The sequence below is a fragment of the Chamaea fasciata genome, unplaced genomic scaffold (assembly GCF_029207755.1).
Source record: "Chamaea fasciata isolate MVZ Bird 193981 ecotype frontalis unplaced genomic scaffold, bChaFas1.0.hap1 SCAF_4, whole genome shotgun sequence".
NCBI classification, from domain to species: Eukaryota; Metazoa; Chordata; class Aves; order Passeriformes; family Sylviidae; genus Chamaea; species Chamaea fasciata.
In genome coordinates this window covers 297,223-314,807 of record NW_027094089.1, presented here as the reverse complement: position 1 = coordinate 314,807, position 17,585 = coordinate 297,223, and the positions used below count along the sequence as shown (strand labels likewise).

Sequence of the window (17,585 nt, the reverse complement as noted above, 5' to 3'; positions counted from 1 at the left end):
ATAATAGGAATCCCTCTTGTTTTCAAATGCCTTTTCCTCTGTCCCCAGCCACCCTGCAGATCCAACCTGCCTGTCTGGACCAGAGCACACACACTGTTCAGGACCCCCAGCTTCCCTTCCCTGAGGTGCGCTTGTCCGGGGCATACAGGGAAGCCAAGTGAGTGGTCCCCCCTGAATTTGGGGGAAATGATGCCCTGCTGGGGAAAACTCTCCTGCTGGGCCGTGAACTTGACAATTCTACTGTGTGTGCATTTGTGGCCGTGTCCACCCTTCCCAGCACACTTCTTATTGCTTTCTTGGCAGAGAGAGGAAGTGCTGCCAGGAAAAGAACTGCCATTGCTGTCAGGACCAGGGAGGTATTTTGCTAACTTCTAGTAAGGACACCTGAGTAAAAGAAGGAGAACCGAAATTGTATTGCTTCAGTTTTTAGGCCTTATTCTAGTGGTCCTTTCACAGGTGAGCTTTGCTTGCATCACCTTGCAAGAAGGCATGGCTTTTCTGGTGGCTGCAAGAGAAGGACTTCTCTTGGTGTGCTTGGGAAGTGCCTGCATAGCCTGGCTTGTGTCAGCGAGAGACACACACTAACGAGTGACTGCACAGGCTCTGCACACTCTTCCTTCTCAGGGTAGGAACAATCTCTCTGGTCATTACTTGGCTGCAGTCCAGCTGTGGTTCTGAAGCTGAAAACCCTCCTGCAGGTGAGCACATTAAATTGCTGCCCTGAAGTTCTCACCTGTGCTTATTTCTCATGGTTAATAAGCAACTCCCCAAGATTTCAATAGTGCTTTCCCACATTTTGGCATTACTACCCTCCATTTCTCTTACCTAAAGTTCTTCTGTCTCCTGTAAAGCCGTTGGAAAGAAGCCCTTGACTTCCTGATCAGCTGTCACCAGCGCTGATGCTTGGTTACTTGAGATAGTCAAAGACTGGCAGTAGATAAAACCACAGTGACGGGGCAGCAGAAATAGCAGCTGAAGATACCTGCTCACTCTTAATAAGGTCCTGATCCAGCACCTGCAAACAAATAAAGATTATGGCAAGCTATGGTGGTTGTTCTTTTATTGGCATATTAACAGCTCTTATACCTTGTACATGTGAACCCTGTAAGTGGATTGGCAGTCATGCCCTTCAAGGAAAGCTCTGAGTTTATTGCTAAAAATGAGTATTTTACCAGCTACACGTAAGTGGGCAAACAAAGACAGAGGCATATGCAAACACATCTTTCTTCTAGCCTGTCTAGTTTTCCATGTTCCTATACTTTTTTTCAAATTGTCCCATTTCATGTTAAAAGCCCATTTGTTCATTTTGTTGTAAATATCTTCTCCTCCTTAATTGGGTGCTGAGTCTAATAATCCTGCCTCGGCTTGTTAACTGTACAATACCAGTCAGAGTTAATGACCCATTAGCGATTAATTCCTTAAACAGCATCTAATTGCTCACTGTAAAACCTTTTCTTAAAACTGGATTAAATCATCTAGATCCTTAACCACTTCTTTACTCTAACTTTGCTAAGGCTATTAGCATGGCCTTCTGAGTGGTCTCTTTCTTCTTTTGCTTAAACTGTATTAGCAAGATAGTATTTTTAGTGTCCGTACTTGACTTTTTTGCAGCACCTGAAGTTATAAGGAAGAACAATACAGATAAAAGACTGCCGGGGAATGAATACTTATGAGGAAAATGCCATGATGGAATTTGTTCTCAAGAGTGTACTCTGGTCTCTCTTCCTTTTCCCTGTCCCTGCTCAAATTCTTGTCAGTATTCAAGAAAACTAGCATATACCAAAGCTCTTTAATTTTGACTTGAGGTTTAGTTCATTGGCTTCCCGGTGGAGCAACTGTCTCTGTGTGCAGGAGGGACCCTCAGTCCCTGCTGGATGGTTCAGAAGCTGTTATTCCCTCCAGAGCAGCAGGCTGGCTGTTGTGTGTGCTCCTGCCATGGGAGCTCACAGCCCCTGTGACATGGAAGCACAAAGTGCTCAGCCATAGTTTGAATTTGTGTTACTAGCCGCTTGAGGATGAGGGCAATACTGTTCCTTTCCTCTGTGCAGAAAGCTGAACGATCTTGTTTTCATTCGCCCTGGCTACATCTGGCAGGCATTTCAATTATGGACGTTCAATTTCTTACTGTTGAAATACCTCCAGTAGCTGTTCAAAGCTCCTGGTTACATCTTTCCTCATCTCTAGGGACTTACTATGAAGCCCAACAGGCATTAATTTAAGGAGATTCCCTTCAGCTAGAAGTTTCAGCCTCTCTCCTCTATGCAGTCAGCCCTCCTCCTTTGTCACTGTTAGAAACCTTGGGACTTCCTTCAGCAGTTTGTCAGCCACAGAGTACCCACCCACAAAATGCTAACATACAGAAAATAGTGGAATAAAAAAAAAAAAAACAAGCCAACAAATCAAAACACACACACACATACCAAAAAAAAAAAAAAAAAAAAAAAAAGGGCGAAATGAAAAGCTCGTTAGACCAGGACGCTGACATTAGTCAGTTTCTCTGGTAGATTTAATACTGTGTCTCCTCTCTGAGCATCTCTGTGTACTGCCAAGGCATTATGTCAAAATTGGCTGACATTCGGCAGTCATCCCTCTGTCATATGACACTTCTGCCCCACTAAGGTTGGGATTGCAGAGCCGGGCAGAGCGGTGCGACTGAGATACAGCAAACAGCCGCAGCCACGAGGTTCACCTGGCACCGGAGCGCATCGGAGCTCTCCCCTCACGGCCGGGGCTCAGCCGGTGCCGGGGCTCACCGGAGCGCTCCCCTCACGGCCGGGGCTCAGCCGGTGCCGGGGCTCACCGGAGCTCTCCCCTCACGGCCGGGGCTCACCGGAGCGCTCCCCTCACGGCCGGGGTTCAGCCTGTCCCGGGGCTCACCGGAGCTCTCCCCTCACGGCCGGGGCTCACCGGAGCTCTCCCCTCACGGCCGGGGTTCAGCCTGTCCCGGGGCTCACCGGAGCTCTCCCCTCACGGCCGGGGTTCAGCCGGTGCCGGGGCTCACCGGAGCTCTCCCCTCACGGCCGGGGTTCAGCCTGTCCCGGGGCTCACCGGAGCTCTCCCCTCACGGCCGGGGTTCAGCCGGTGCCGGGGCTCACCGGAGCTCTCCCCTCACGGCCGGGGTTCAGCCTGTCCCGGGGCTCACCGGAGCTCTCCCCTCACGGCCGGGGCTCACCGGAGCTCTCCCCTCACGGCCGGGGTTCAGCCTGTCCCGGGGCTCACCGGAGCTCCCCCCTCACGGCCGGGGCTCAGCCGGTGCCGGGGCTCACCGGAGCTCTCCCCTCACGGCCGGGGCTCAGCCGGTGCCGGGGCTCAGCCTGTCCCGGGGCTCACCGGAGCGCTCCCCTCACGGCCGGGGTTCAGCCGGTGCCGGGGCTCACCGGAGCGCTCCCCTCACGGCCGGGGTTCAGCCTGTCCCGGGGCTCACCGGAGCTCTCCCCTCACGGCCGGGGCTCAGCCGGTGCCGGGGCTCAGCCTGTCCCGGGGCTCACCGGAGCGCTCCCCTCACGGCCGGGGTTCAGCCGGTGCCGGGGCTCACCGGAGCTCTCCCCTCACGGCCGGGGTTCAGCCGGTGCCGGGGCTCACCGGAGCTCTCCCCTCACGGCCGGGGTTCAGCCGGTGCCGGGGCTCACCGGAGCTCTCCCCTCACGGCCGGGGCTCACCGGAGCTCTCCCCTCACGGCCGGGGTTCAGCCTGTCCCGGGGCTCACCGGAGCTCTCCCCTCACGGCCGGGGCTCAGCCGGTGCCGGGGCTCACCGGAGCTCTCCCCTCACGGCCGGGGCTCAGCCGGTGCCGGGGCTCACCGGAGCTCTCCCCTCACGGCCGGGGCTCAGCCGGTGCCGGGGCTCACCGGAGCTCTCCCCTCACGGCCGGGGCTCAGCCGGTGCCGGGGCTCACCGGAGCTCTCCCCTCACGGCCGGGGCTCAGCCGGTGCCGGGGCTCAGCCGGTGCCGGGGCTCACCGGAGCGCTCCCCTCACGGCCGGGGTTCAGCCTGTCCCGGGGCTCACCGGAGCGCTCCCCTCACGGCCGGGGTTCAGCCTGTCCCGGGGCTCACCGGAACGCTCCCCTCACGGCCGGGGCTCAGCCGGTGCCGGGGCTCAGCCGGTGCCGGGGCTCACCGGAGTTCTCCCCTCACGGCCGGGGCTCAGCCGGTGCCGGGGCTCAGCCGGTGCCGGGGCTCACCGGAGTTCTCCCCTCACGGCCGGGGTTCAGCCTGTCCCGGGGCTCACCGGAGCGCTCCCCTCACGGCCGGGGCTCAGCCGGTGCCGGGGCTCACCGGAGCTCTCCCCTCACGGCCGGGGCTCAGCCGGTGCCGGGGCTCAGCCGGTGCCCGGGCTCACCGGAGCTCTCCCCTCACGGCCGGGGCTCAGCCTGTCCCGGGCTCACCGCAGCGCTCCCCTCACGGCCGGGCCGAGGGCGCCGCCTGGCGGAGGCGCCGGTCGCTGCCCGTCCCGGGCCGAGGGCGCCGCCTGGCGGACGCGCCGGTCGCTGCCCGTCCCGGGCCGAGGGCGCCGCCTGGCGGACGCGCCGGTCGCTGCCCGTCCCGGGCCGAGGGCGCCGCCTGGCGGAGGCGCCGGTCGCTGCCCGTCCCGGGCCGAGGGCGCCGCCTGGCGGAGCTCGGCCCCGGGCACAGCGGGGCCGCCGGAGCGGCCGGGCCGCGGGGACAGCGTCGCCTCCCGGGCACACACCGGCACGGAGGCTCCCGGCAGAGCGGCTGAAAGCGCAACACGCCCTGCCCTGGGGAAGGCAGCGGCCCTTGCTACTGGCTTTTACACAGCGAATTTCACTGCTTGACTGAAACAAAAGCATAAACTCCGGCTTTTTCTTTGTACTATTTATTGCGAATGCTGCAATGTCATGTAGTTTCGAACTAAGAGATTAAATGATTCGATAAGTAATATAATTAATTGGAAGACCCTTCCTTGACAATTTTATATATATATTTATATATATATCTCGAAGCCATTCAAATGAGAAAATGCAACTTTGAAAATGAAGAAGAGGATTTAGTCCTTGCTGAACCATACAAGAATATGTGTATTTAAGTACTTTACACAAAGGAATTCTTGTGTACAGAAAAGTGACTTTGTTGATTATCTGATACAATCAAGTGCTTGTGAAATATAGTCTCTTACAGAAAGTATTCCATTTCTTCATGATTTAGTGATCTTCTTTCAGCTTGGAGTGCTCTCTTTCATATTCACAACTTGAAGCAGATAGTCCATCATCTAATAAAAAGAGAAATATATTATTTATAGACCAGTCCTGAAAAAAGTAATTCACTAAGTTAATAAACCTACTATAAGTTAATAAGCCTAATAGATAACTGCTCTGTGCATTCACATAACAAACACGTTCCTAATAATCTTTCCGAAACAGACCCCATTTGTCTTGCTTAGTGTAATAACCAACTGCAAAAGTAGGAGGAAAGTCATTCTCCCAAATAATTCTATGTGCCATCTCATTTATATCCTGTCTCATTAGTGTGAAAAAGCCAAGTAATAGAAACAATTAAAAGTTTATTTTCCAACTTACTTTTGTACTTAGTCCAACTTGCAAAAGAGATTTTCATCCCCTTTAACTACATTAGCTGTAATTTATTCACAGAATAAAGAGCAGGCAAGGTATTAACTGAAAACAAAATACCACAGGTGCACCATCCTAAGCCAAACTCCAAGAAATATTGGGTTCACCTTTTCCATTTTTTGACTATTTGTGTATTACAGGCATTTCACTCCTCTGGGAAGGGAAAGTCCTTTAGAAAGAATTCTTTTCTTCTTAAGAAATGTACAGCCCAGTGTGAGCATCAGTGGTGATGCACTGGACGATTTGGGCTAATAAGAAAGACCCTGAACTGAGTTACCTGAGGTACTTATCTGTATTTACTTCTAGCTTTGGGGCTTCCTGATCTTAAATTTAAAATTCAAGCTTTGAATTAAATCAGCTAAATCTGAAAAGCACCCATGAAACAAAGTTCTTGGAGAGACTGTTTGTTCCCAACACAGCCAGTCTTTGCTGTGTGCAGCAGGCGGAGCACAGGGCTGCAGACACAGACTCCTGGTGTTGGCATCTCTGTCAGTGCACGGGAATTGCAGCCCCCCGTGGGCATGTGCCATTCCAGAAGCTGGCAGCAGGGTTCATTATTTACCTTCTTTTGGTGACATTTAGTACCTCAGTCCAACAGGCCACTGCACAGGGAACAGTAACCCGCTGCAAATCTGGTGTCTGGTTCCTCCTAGAACAAGTTTCTGTTCCAAACTCACATGAAATATGCCTGTTAAAGTATTTCATGCCAAGGACAAATTTTCTGGATGCGCTGTGCCATCGTCCTCAGCCTCCTATACCTGGTAATCCTCCCCAAGGTGTTGTCCAACCGAGTCTGTGCACCTGAAACCCCTCACGTCCTGACAAATCTACACAATCAACCCCCAAAGGCTACTTATGCATTTGTACCACTATGTGCATGAATGTCACATTCCATGTATCAGAGTTCTACCTTTGTAAAGAAGCCCTCTTTTATTCAAAATATCTTCTAAGTGAAAAATAATTCTCATTATTTAAATGTTTAGGAAACTATCAGCCCTCAAAAGAGTAAAGTACATTCCTTTTGATCTTCATGCTTTCTTCATCTTAGACGGAAAAAAACAGGACATCATATCCTACCTAGGTTGTGTATCATCAAGTATTTGTGTCCAACAGCAGGAAAGTACAGCTACAGCTCCTTTCGTTAGATTTTACTTCAGGGTGAAGACAAAGAAACTGTTGAATGATGGAAATCAAGGGTTCTATGGCCAACTGATGTTCTGCAAGTTGTTCTCTACCTTAGTCACAGAAAAAACGTGAGCTTTTTTACTAATCCCTGCAGAAATCTGGATGCTTAAGGCAATAACCTCATTACTCAATAAGGATGTTCAATATCTGGCCACAGAAATGTGGATGTTAATTTATGGCGAAAGCACACACATATGGATATGACTCAACTTACCAGAGCCAACTTCCAGCCTTCCTAAGTAGGATTTATTGACAGACACTTTCAAAAGTCAGAACATTTCCCTCTTTACATTAAGTAACGGGATTTGTTAATTTAATTTGATTACAAAGCTGCCCACTGCAGAACTGCAGATGGAATAAATAGTTTATTTTTCAAACAGTATTAATAATCAGTTCCTATGATGCATCACTATCATAAAGCCACAGCCAAAAAGAAACCTATGGGCAGCATTCATATCACTGTTGTGAGAGACTTAAATCAGAGCTTAATTTAAAGGGTGAATTTTTACCCACATTCAAATAAAAGCCTAAGTGTTCATTGATTTGATTGCACCAGGATTTCAGGAGGGAAATCAGGCTGAAGTTAGCCCAGGAATATTAATGACATCATATTGCAGTAGAATATGGGAAAGAAAAAATCTTCCCATTGATGTCTTTAAGGGGGCGTATTAATCTTTTTATTCTATTTCATTGTCACCCAGAAGAATTCTGCAGCTTTATCACCATGACTGTGCCTGAGGCATTATAAGGAAAGGAATTTTCTTGTGGATCCTGTGATTTACATTAGACCCCAATTACTTTCTGTAAAACCTCACTGTTATCCTTCACAGCGTATTTTATAGGATTTCCCAAAAGAATAGGGATTAATCTGTTCCAAAACCCTGTTGTTTTGTGCAACGGCTCTAGAAGAACATGAATCTGAGGATGAGGAGAGGCAACTTATCAGTAGCCCCAGACTCCTTTAGCAAACCCAGGAATGACCACAGCAGTAGCCAGCACCATGGGCTGGAGAAAAGACAAAGGAGACAGGGACAAATCTGTGAGCAGAGAGAATTCTGCAGCCCTGTGGCTTTACTCAGCCCAAGGCAGAACATCCTGAAGGGTGATGGAAGGGGACAGTCAGGGTGATGTGGTTCCTCCTGCCCTCACACTTGTTTTTCACGCTAGCTTGGCTTTGCTGGGCAATATGTGCTGCTGATGTGATTGAAGAAGAGAAAACCTGTGCATGAAGAAGAGAAAAGAATGGCCCAACCAAGCAGCCTGAAGAGAACCCAGGGACTAAAATCTGCTGACTGCATGCCGTGTTTACACCCAGCAGCAAATGAAGTCATCAAAAAACAATCAGTGAGTGACAATCTGTAATCAAGATCAGAGTCTTACTGTACTGAATGTCTAATACATGAGATGCGTTTCTGCAGCTTTTCTGGACAATCCACCAGGAAGAGGATAGAGGAAGCTGCTGTGTAACTGTAACCCAAAAATTGAACACATGGAGTATCTTTACAGGTTTTATCTTACTTACATGTTTCCAAGTGCTATTGTCATCTGTCTCCCAGGTGTTCCTGGTGTACCAGGGAAGCCCTCCTTTTAAAAAGTGACCACTTTTATTTTCATTCCTTTCCAGCAGCCTTAGCAAATATTTTGAGATTTCTTCCCACTGCAGATACTCTTCCAGCTGCTTGATATTGTCAGGCAATGCTGAAAATGGTGTCTTATTTTCTTCTTCAAAACCGTAAGGAAAATCTCCAGCGCTTTTCTTCCCCATTAAATGTCCTATAACAACAATTAAAGTAGCACAAAATTAACCAAAATGGCTAAAGATTTGATTGTTCAAAGATCAGCAGGACTTTGCTACTGACTGGGGAAGGGAAGGGAAGGGAAGGGAAGGGAAGGGAAGGGAAGGGAAGGGAAGGGAAGGGAAGGGAAGGGAAGGGAAGGGAAGGGAAGGGAAGGGAAGGGAAGGGAAGGGAAGGGAAGGGAAGGGAAGGGAAGGGAAGGGAAGGGGCTAGATAATGTCGAATTGCAGCACTACTAGGACTGAAGATTTTGTCAGAGTCACACACAATAAATTTCTTCTGTCTCTTGTGTTATATTGTCAGAGAAAACGTGGCTAAGAAAGGGCTAACGATAACCAAGCACTTTGCCTGGAGACAGAGGTGCTTGGTAAGATTCGCTGGAATAAAAGTGCACCGAGAAGCCGTAGGTTTCAGACTTACCCTGACTCGACACGGGACGCAGGAACCGCGCGTTCCAGTGCCCGTGCAGGAGTTAAACCGCACTTACCCACAGCCCAGTGGCTGCCGCGGGGGTAGATCTTGGTGAGCGCGGGGGTCCCGCCGGGCTGCAGGGGCGCCGCTCCGCCCTGCGCCGTCAGCAGCGCCAGCGCCAACAGCGGCAGCGCCGCGGGCCGCCCGCCGCGCATCCTGCCCTGCTGCGGCCGCCGCCGGTGCTGCCCCGAGCCGCGCTCCGCTCCGCTCCGCCTCCGGCTCCGACAAGGCTCCCAAGCGCCGCCGCCGCCGCCGCCGCCGCCCCCCATTTATCCGGAGCCGGGCCCGGCGTGAGCGGAGCCCCCGCGCCTGGCGCCTCCTCACGGGCCCGCTCCCCGCCCCGCCGGTGCCCGCGGGGGGAGCCGAGGCGGCGCCGGCCCCGGGCGGGGGGGGCCCTTCTCCCTCCCGGTTACCTTCGCAACGCGGGCGCGTCCCACGGGTTCCCGCTCCGTTCGCCGAGGGTCGGCGCCGAGGGCGGCCCGGGGCGGTGCTGCCGGCGGCGCTGAGCAGACCCGGGAGCCGCAGGGGCCGAGGTCACCCCCGCCCCGAGGGACCGCACCGTGCGGGCTCCGGCTCGCCCGCACTTGGGGCAAAGGGTCTCGCCGTCCCTCACTGCAACAGAAAATCTCGCGCAAAGAGCTTATTTTAATTTCCAGTATCACCTGAATTTCCTGCCACTAGTGACAGTAACGTGGACGCGCATTTACAGGACTTTCAGCTTTCTCTGCACAGGGACCCTTTAAACTTTGCGGCACCCTGAGGCACCTGGAACTGGCCAACTTTGTGGTAAATGCACGAAAAGAATTCCTGCCTGAAGAGGCAGTGCAGGGAAAAGATGGAGACAGTATAACCTTGGAAAGGCCCTGAAACGAACACTTAAAGTGGTTACACTGGAGTGAAGGTGGGTGAGCAGTGACGGGATAGGGAGTCCCGAAGTGCCGTTTGTCACTCAGGAGAACAGCAGGGACAGGATGAAGCCTCGTGCAATGGGTGCAGTTTATGTGATCATTTGGCTGTCTAGAGAACCATGGCAGGAGGTGGGATACACAGGGAGCAGAGCTGACTGTAAGGAACCTGCCAGCTCCTCCAGCTAGCCCCACATGGCTTGAACTGAACTATCCCTACTGGAAGCTCCCACGGATGTGAATTAACATAATTTCTGGGCAAACTCCTGTACAATTCCTTTTGAAGTCAATTGTATATCCTGCTGTATTGAGCCAAATTGTTCCCCTGTTTAGTCACAGTTTGTTTCGCCTTCTTTTACTGATTAATGCGATTCATTCTTTTCTTTTGGTTATTAATTATGCATTCCTGCTTAATTCACAATAGTATTCTCATGCCTCAAGTTTCACTGTGCTGCCTGCAGTACAGCTAGAGACATGTGCTCTGTACAGGCTGAGTGACAGCTGATCAAATAAAATATTGCCATCCAGAGAAACTTCCAATTGTTTGGAGCAATCAAGGCAGGAAATTGAAAAATTCAGGAAACTGTCCATTTTCAGAAGACAAAACCAAAACTAACCAAACATGAATTCTTACTCAGCTCCTTGTTGCCCAGTAGTCCTAAATCTTTTAGTGCAAATACCATGCAAACAAATAAACCTTTCCTGTATGATGCATATTTACTATGTCTTTATTATTTATTTACTTGTTAACAAGGATTTATTCTAATTCTTAATTTATTACCCTTCTAAGAAAAATCATAACTTGACAATATTGGGAAATGTTATTCTGGACCCCCCACAACAGAAAAGGAACCAGGTACAACCAAAGGATGTTATAAACTGTGAGTGACTCAACACTCAAGACAATCCTTCTCTTTAAGAAGAAGCCTGATAACATCAATTTGTGTTTGAACATCAAGAAACAGCTCTCTCTCATTTAAAATACCCCTCCTCATTTTGTATATCCCATGGCAAAGCACAGTGTTGCTGTGCTTCATGGCAGGAAAACATTTACAGTTTTCAAAAGCTATTACCACGATAACACTCTTCAATCTGCTTCCTTTACATTTTAGACAACCATCATTGTTCTATCAGCAACGCACATTTGATGGCTATAAAAAGGGGTAATGTAAGAACGGTGTGGCTTTCATCATTTTCTTTGTAGGGACCCTGGTGTTAGACACAGCCAGGATGTATGTACAGAACAAACACTGGTGGAAGCCTATCTCCAACGTAATAACAGGCGTGATCACCGAGGAATACTCTGTAAATGTTGAAGATGCTGAATAGACTAATCTCCAGCATTTCCAACCTGCACTCAGGGCAGGTGTTCTGCAAATAACCTCAACATCGACTCAGTGCTGCAACAGTTCCCTGAAGAACTGAAGACATTTCTCAGGGAAGAGCTCCACACCTTTACAGAGGCTGAATAATATGAAATAATAACACTGATCTAATAAGGCACAGTGTAAGATAGTTGATACTGTTTGCACTGCATTTTGGGAAGCCCTGGAAAGTTGAAGCTTAACCACAGTGATTGATTGCTCACGGCACTTTTAACGTGTGCCAGGCTGCTGTGGCAGCCACAGGTTTGGGTTTATGATTTTTGCGGTGGAGGGGTTCAACAACTGGAGAATTCAAATGGGAAGCATTTATGGACATGCCTGTGGACCAGAACAACTCACAGAGACCATCCAGCCCAACAGCCTGTGCCCTTCCAGGCTGCCCAGAAGCTGGGGCATTGGCCAAGTGCCGCTGGAATGCTGAGCCTGGGGCATCCACCTTCTCCTGAAGGAGGCTGCTCCAGGTCTGAGCACCCTCTCAGTACAGAAATGCTTCGTAACACCCACTCTGATGCCCCCTGGCACAGCTCTGAGCCACTCCTGTGACTGGCCCCCAGCGTCACATTGGCCAGCTGCAAAATTTTCAGCTGCACTCTCCAAGTCAGAGCTGACTGCGCTCACATTGGGGTAAGTGAACAGCAGAAATCTGGATTTCAGCAATAGCAAGAGAAAGAAAAAAAAACTTACTCCACATACACTGTCTCCAAAAAACACATTATTTTTTCTTAACTGGGATGATACACTTCCAGGAAGACTGCATTAAGGATCCCAACGTTATTCTGCCATGCCATTTATTATACTCAATTTTATTTCTATACAGTTTGACACATTTTAAAATAAGTAATTTTTATAATACAGTTGGACATGAAAACTGCTTAGTAGGACACAAAAGAAGTAATATTACTTGGACAAATTCAGCAGTTGTCTGTTGAGCATGAGCTTTACAACAGAAAAGGTGCTGTTATTGTAAAATAGAGTATTTTTGCAGAGGTAAGGGATAACAGAAGAAACAGAACTCCAGCAGAAAAAAGCATCATGCTGTTCCTTATCACAGCTACAAAAACAAAGCCAGCAAGGAAAACAAGTTCTGCTTTGTTGAAGGTGCAACACTGACATTTGAAGGGAGGAGAAAAATACCAAATTTCATAGAAGACAGTTACCAGGTTAAGTTTTTAAATGAAAAATCAATTTTATGTTTAACACTATTCAGGTGTTATATGATAGGTGAGAAGAATACATTCTGAAAACTGGCATAAGAGTTCTGGTTTCCCCTTCTTGGCAATATCCCTGAAGTGCACTACTGCGCTATTCATTCAGCAATTTACAAGTGTTATTAAAGCCCCAGAAAACCTATTTGTTAGGTTTGTTTAAGAGCTAGGACACAAAAGGCAGAATCGTCAGCAGCCTGAACGCTAGCAATGCACACAGTCCCCAGAAACCAGGCCTCTGGAAATCAGGCCATCTGGGCTTTTTTCCTTACGCCATGAAGGAGCAAGTTTCAAATTCAGGGAAAAAGCTCTGAGTCCCCACTGCTCAGTACCAAGTCAGAGTGAAACTCCCCTTCTTGACTGTTTTAGTCAGACACAACCAGTCACCTCAGGCATAATCTGACTAAACTCCTAGAACTAACTTACTACCAGTTCAGAGGTTCTCTGTCCTTACAAGCACTGATCAAAACCATTTGTATGGTGGAGAAAAGAGGACACTGACAGATTAAAAATAACCCCCAAAACAAGCACAAGGGCAAAAGTGGGCTCAGGTGCAGCACCAGTCAAGAAAACCCACCGCGGCATGGCCAGAGAGCCCTTGGCTGCTCCAGCACGACAGTCCTCCAAACCAGTGCCAGGCTAGCTGAGAGCAGTCTGTGGAAGGTGGTAAATATGTCATTTTGTAATTAGCCAGCAGCCAACAGCTTCACTCATTAGGTGTCATTTATTTAGACAAGACAGAAGCTTGCACAGTTTGTAACCGTATACAGAAACGAAATCATCTGAAATATATTAGTTTTTTCCCCCTGAATATTTCCCTTTGTTCTTGTGTTTAGGATTCCCGTTTGAGCAGTACATATGCTCCCATCACTGCCAGGAGAGCATACTGCAAAGAAACACAGAACACAGACTCGTTACAACTCCTCTCCACTGGGCTCTGAAAGCACAAACTGTTCAAAAGGTGCCCTCTCAAACACCACACCTTCCACCAATAGAGCTCTGCTCCTACAGAACTGCAGGAAGATTTTAAAGCGATCAAATTCATCATAACCAGGCATCGCATTTGGATACACTTAACTAACAAAATTCTAATAAACTACACGTTTTCCACTCATTACAAACAACAAATTCTACTGCCCAACAGCAAGCAAGGAAACTCAGCTCATCCTACATTAGGTAGCAAACCACAGACACAAATATATTAATTACATGTATGCTTAGAGGCAAGGTTCTTACTGTCTGTACTTGTTATTTTAGCACTTCAAATATTCAAAATGTCAGTATACATACCTTAAATTTTGGGTAGTCGTTCATTATTATCGTTACCATTCCTACATAGGGCAAAAACCTGTAAGTGATAAAACAGGTGAATGTAAAATTAGCCCTCAAATATTACATGGAAGTATTTTAATGTTACACAATCCGGAATATTTTGGTGCAATCTCATAATTTACACCTGGGACTAATGCAGATCTCAACAGGGAGTAAAATTCATTAGTTTTCCTTAATCAAAGTTATCTCAGAGAATCTGAAAAGATTTCAGCTCAGCTGGAGAAGGGAACAAAGTCAAAAGCTCAAACCTTGTATAAAATTCCTGTGAAATGTCAACACAATTTCTTAGGAATTTCCAGCAAGTACAAGGAGAAGCTGGTTAATTTTGTATTTTCAGGTGGACTATTTGTTAAATGTCCTTTTTTCCCTCCACACTCCACATCACTGGGAGTACTATAGGAAGCAACTTTTTCAGGTTTTCTTTTTAGTTACAATTCTATGAAAGAAATTTTAAAACACATCAGATCTGGTCAGCAGAAGCGATTCAAGAGCTAATTTTTCTATTTAATTACAAAGTACATTTTGCTTTACTTACCCCCTTGCTCTTCCAACAACATCTTTCTTCTCTAGCCAGTTCTGTCCTTCTTTGTACAAGCCTCTATCATCAACTTCATTATTATCCCCTTTAGTCAGAAATTTGATGTTCCCATTTCCTCTAGAAGGCAAGGAGGTGATAGGCTAAATAGCACGTAATTTAAAAATCTCAATTAACATCTACAAAGCGCATGAGGATGGAAAGTGCTACAAGATTAGATAGCAATGTTTGCTTTCAGCCCAGCTTATTGAACAAGCACCATTAAATCATTAACATTACAAAGTTTACTGACTTCATCTATCAACAGATATTAACAAGAAATGTTTTTTGCAACACTCCTAGACTGTTAACTGATGTAAGCAATTACACCATGGACATGAAGGGATATTGTCCACCCAGGCACTGAACTTCCTCAACAAAAGCCCTGTGTGTTTATCAGCATCTTCCACAGAACACAAATTCAAATAAACTTCTTAAGTTTACTGTCTTCAAATGAATTTCGCTCAATTCAGAAATTAGGAGTTCTCATAAAGACAAATTAGGTACTGATAAAAAAAAATAGGTGATTCTCAGAAATTTAAAAAAAAAACGTGGAAGAAGAGATATTACTCAAGAAATAAACACCTTCAGTTCGTGGAGCTGACGTTCAAATGTCAGAGCTTGCCAGCTGCAGCTTAGCTTTTCACTGTGCAGACCTAGGAGCAGAACTGTGGTTTGGAAGGAACTGTTCAGCAGAGTAGGCATCTGCAATCAAGGCCAAACCAAGCCCTCTCCCTGCTGCTTTTCTGCAAGAACTGTTGTGGGCAGCGTGGCCAAGAGACACAAGAGTAAGAAGAACCTCTTCTTTTATCCTGAGTCAAATTTGGAAACCTTCAGTAGCAAAGCTCACACACTCTGTCAGGCTGCGCCCTGATTGTGACTCTCCACCTTCTGCCAAAAACTTGCTCTTATGACCAAAATCCTAACTGTACCAGCCCCAGCACAGGAGTGGATTCTGCCCCCATGCACACTGCTGCTGCCAGGATTCCTCCTGGGCACAGCTTTACCTGCACCAACCCTGCGCAGCTTTGCTGAGGGAAAGGTCTCAGCCCCTCGAGAAGGGTGGCACAGAACTGGGGACAGATGTGGATCACATCCTACAGCTGAGCTTTTTCTCACTGCTTATCCTCACTCGCCTTTCTCACACACTAAACCACAATTAAACCGTCACTGAAAGCCATGGGGAAGGAAAGGAGCTTTACAAACAAACAAACAAAAAAGGCAAGGTGCATTACTTTTCATGTACTTTGATAACTCTGTGAACTATTGGAATGTCTCTGCCTTCAACTTTAAAAACAACTATTTCACCAGCTCTGATTGGGTCATCATGGAAGTTCGTCAGGAATAGCAGGTCTCCCCTGTGAAAAGCTGGCTCCATGCTGCCACTACAAACAGCAAGAAAGAGAGAGTTTGTTGACATAAACGAAAGAAGCACCATGACATCAAAGAACATTTAATTCTTACAGATAAACCCACAATTTTAACTGAGATCTGTAACTTCACCCATTCAGTAGCACTGCCCAGACCTTTAACAGAACTCAAATCCCAGAAAGCAATCTGCAGTTTAGGTGAAGTGAAGGAACTTGGATTTTAAAAGGCCTGACATGTTTACCTCTCCTACAAACCTCAGTGGAAACTGGGCCATGGCTACTGACAGTGTGACTTTTGCCAGAGCCCAAACACAGCTAGAAGAAAGCAAGTGTTTAAGTCCTTCTTTAAACAGGTGAGATTTCAAATTCCAAATGTAGCCAAGCGGAAGGGGGAGGAGACAAAAGGCAACACAATACCTGGACTTGAAGCAGAAAGCCTTTCCACTGACTCACCTGAGCACCACAACAATGGGGCTCTCACTGCCAGTGACCACGATCAGCCCTTTCCAGATCATTAGGGCAGAAGACACAATCATGGCAAAATTTAAGACTTGGTAATATAGCTGTGTGAAACAAAAAAGTTGGTTTTTAAAGGCACTGTATTGTATTTAGAAGCACAACACAGAACTTCAACTCAGGTGCACCACAGATTCTAGGCTTTTATGCTAAAATCGTATTCCAACACAAGTGTGGTGGCACAGATTGCCTCGTCGGAATCCACCAAACTGCAGCACAAAGCTGGAACCCTCTGTGTGCCTTAGTCTTGGATTAATCCACTCCTGCGTGTCAGCGACAGAGGCAAACACTCTGATAAGGGATTATAAAGCTGGGGAAGCGACCTGGCAAACCTGATCAAGCCTGGTTCGCTCACACGGCCCTGACTCCCTCCCGGGCTCAGAAACATCCCAAAGGGATATGCGGAACACCGGACTGCCGGCACAGGCCGACTCTGTGAGAGTGACTTTTGTTTAAAAAGAGGAGCTGCAGGAGACGGGAGACGACAAAGGATCGTTTCCTGCTACTGTCATACTGAAACTTCTTCTCTAGAAAATCCCTGATTTGACTTTCTGCCCCCCAGTTCTCCTGCTCCGCCAGCCCTTCCAGCAGCGGATGCGCTTTAACCGCACTCGTTCATTTTTTGCACCTTTCCTCGGCAGCACACGGGGACAATGGTGGGAAGGACCCTTTGAAAACCCCCGCTCCCCGGTGAGGGACGAGAGCCGCGGGCCCCGGGCGCACCCCGGTACCTGCCGCTTGTTCATGCGCCGCAGGTCCCCGAAAAGATCCATGGCGGCCCCGCCGCGGGTCCCGCCGCTCCCGGGCCAGCACAGCCCGCGCCCCCCGCGCAGCGCCAGGGCCGGCGGCGGGGCCCGCGCTGCTTTCTGGGACCTGTAGTCTCCTTCCTCTCCCGGCCCGCTGACACACAGAGAACCTCGCCGGCCAGGTGAACATCGACTCCCAGACGCACCGCGGCGAATCGTCCTGATGGAGAGGCCCCTTGCTTCCTGCCCCTGGAGGCGCCTGAGCAGCTGGCTGTACCGAGGGCCGTCGGTGAGCGCTCAGACCCCTCGGCTCGGCGGGAGGAGCCGCGTCCGCCCGGGAAGCATCGGGCCGGCCGCACCGGTCTCCCGGGGGTGAGGAGAGGTGGGAGTTTTGGGTCAGGCGGCTGCCGCGGGCATCCCGTGGCCGCCGCTGCGTGTGCGCAGCTCATTGGCGGGAAGGGGGGCACGGGGGCGCCCGCTCTCTGAGGGGAGGGCGCTGTGCTGAGCGCGGGAACG

General features: G+C 48.9%; 2 protein-coding genes across 4 annotated transcripts; both read right to left on the bottom strand.

Moving 5' to 3' along the window:
- Positions 1–4,820: 4,820 nt before the first annotated feature.
- Positions 4,821–9,443, bottom strand: GRP (gastrin releasing peptide). Its single transcript, XM_066180639.1, has 3 exons — positions 9,053–9,443; positions 8,292–8,542; positions 4,821–5,226 (listed from the first exon to the last, which is right to left on the bottom strand). The coding sequence occupies exons 1-3, from the start codon at positions 9,303–9,305 to the stop codon at positions 5,173–5,175; spliced, it is 558 nt and encodes a 185-aa protein (XP_066036736.1). The 5' UTR covers positions 9,306–9,443; the 3' UTR covers positions 4,821–5,172.
- A 2,582-nt stretch (positions 9,444–12,025) lies between these two features.
- Positions 12,026–17,274, bottom strand: SEC11C (SEC11 homolog C, signal peptidase complex subunit). Of its 3 annotated transcripts, none has more exons than XM_066180636.1 (6): positions 17,047–17,274; positions 16,261–16,370; positions 15,673–15,822; positions 14,399–14,518; positions 13,822–13,879; positions 12,026–13,417 (listed from the first exon to the last, which is right to left on the bottom strand). In XM_066180636.1, the coding sequence occupies exons 1-6, from the start codon at positions 17,257–17,259 to the stop codon at positions 13,364–13,366; spliced, it is 705 nt and encodes a 234-aa protein (XP_066036733.1). In that variant the 5' UTR covers positions 17,260–17,274; the 3' UTR covers positions 12,026–13,363. The 3 variants fall into 3 exon arrangements, with proteins under 3 accessions (XP_066036733.1, XP_066036734.1, XP_066036735.1); XM_066180637.1 differs by having other exon boundaries at positions 17,059–17,274; XM_066180638.1 differs by having other exon boundaries at positions 17,055–17,197.
- Between the last annotated feature and the right edge of the window lie 311 nt (positions 17,275–17,585).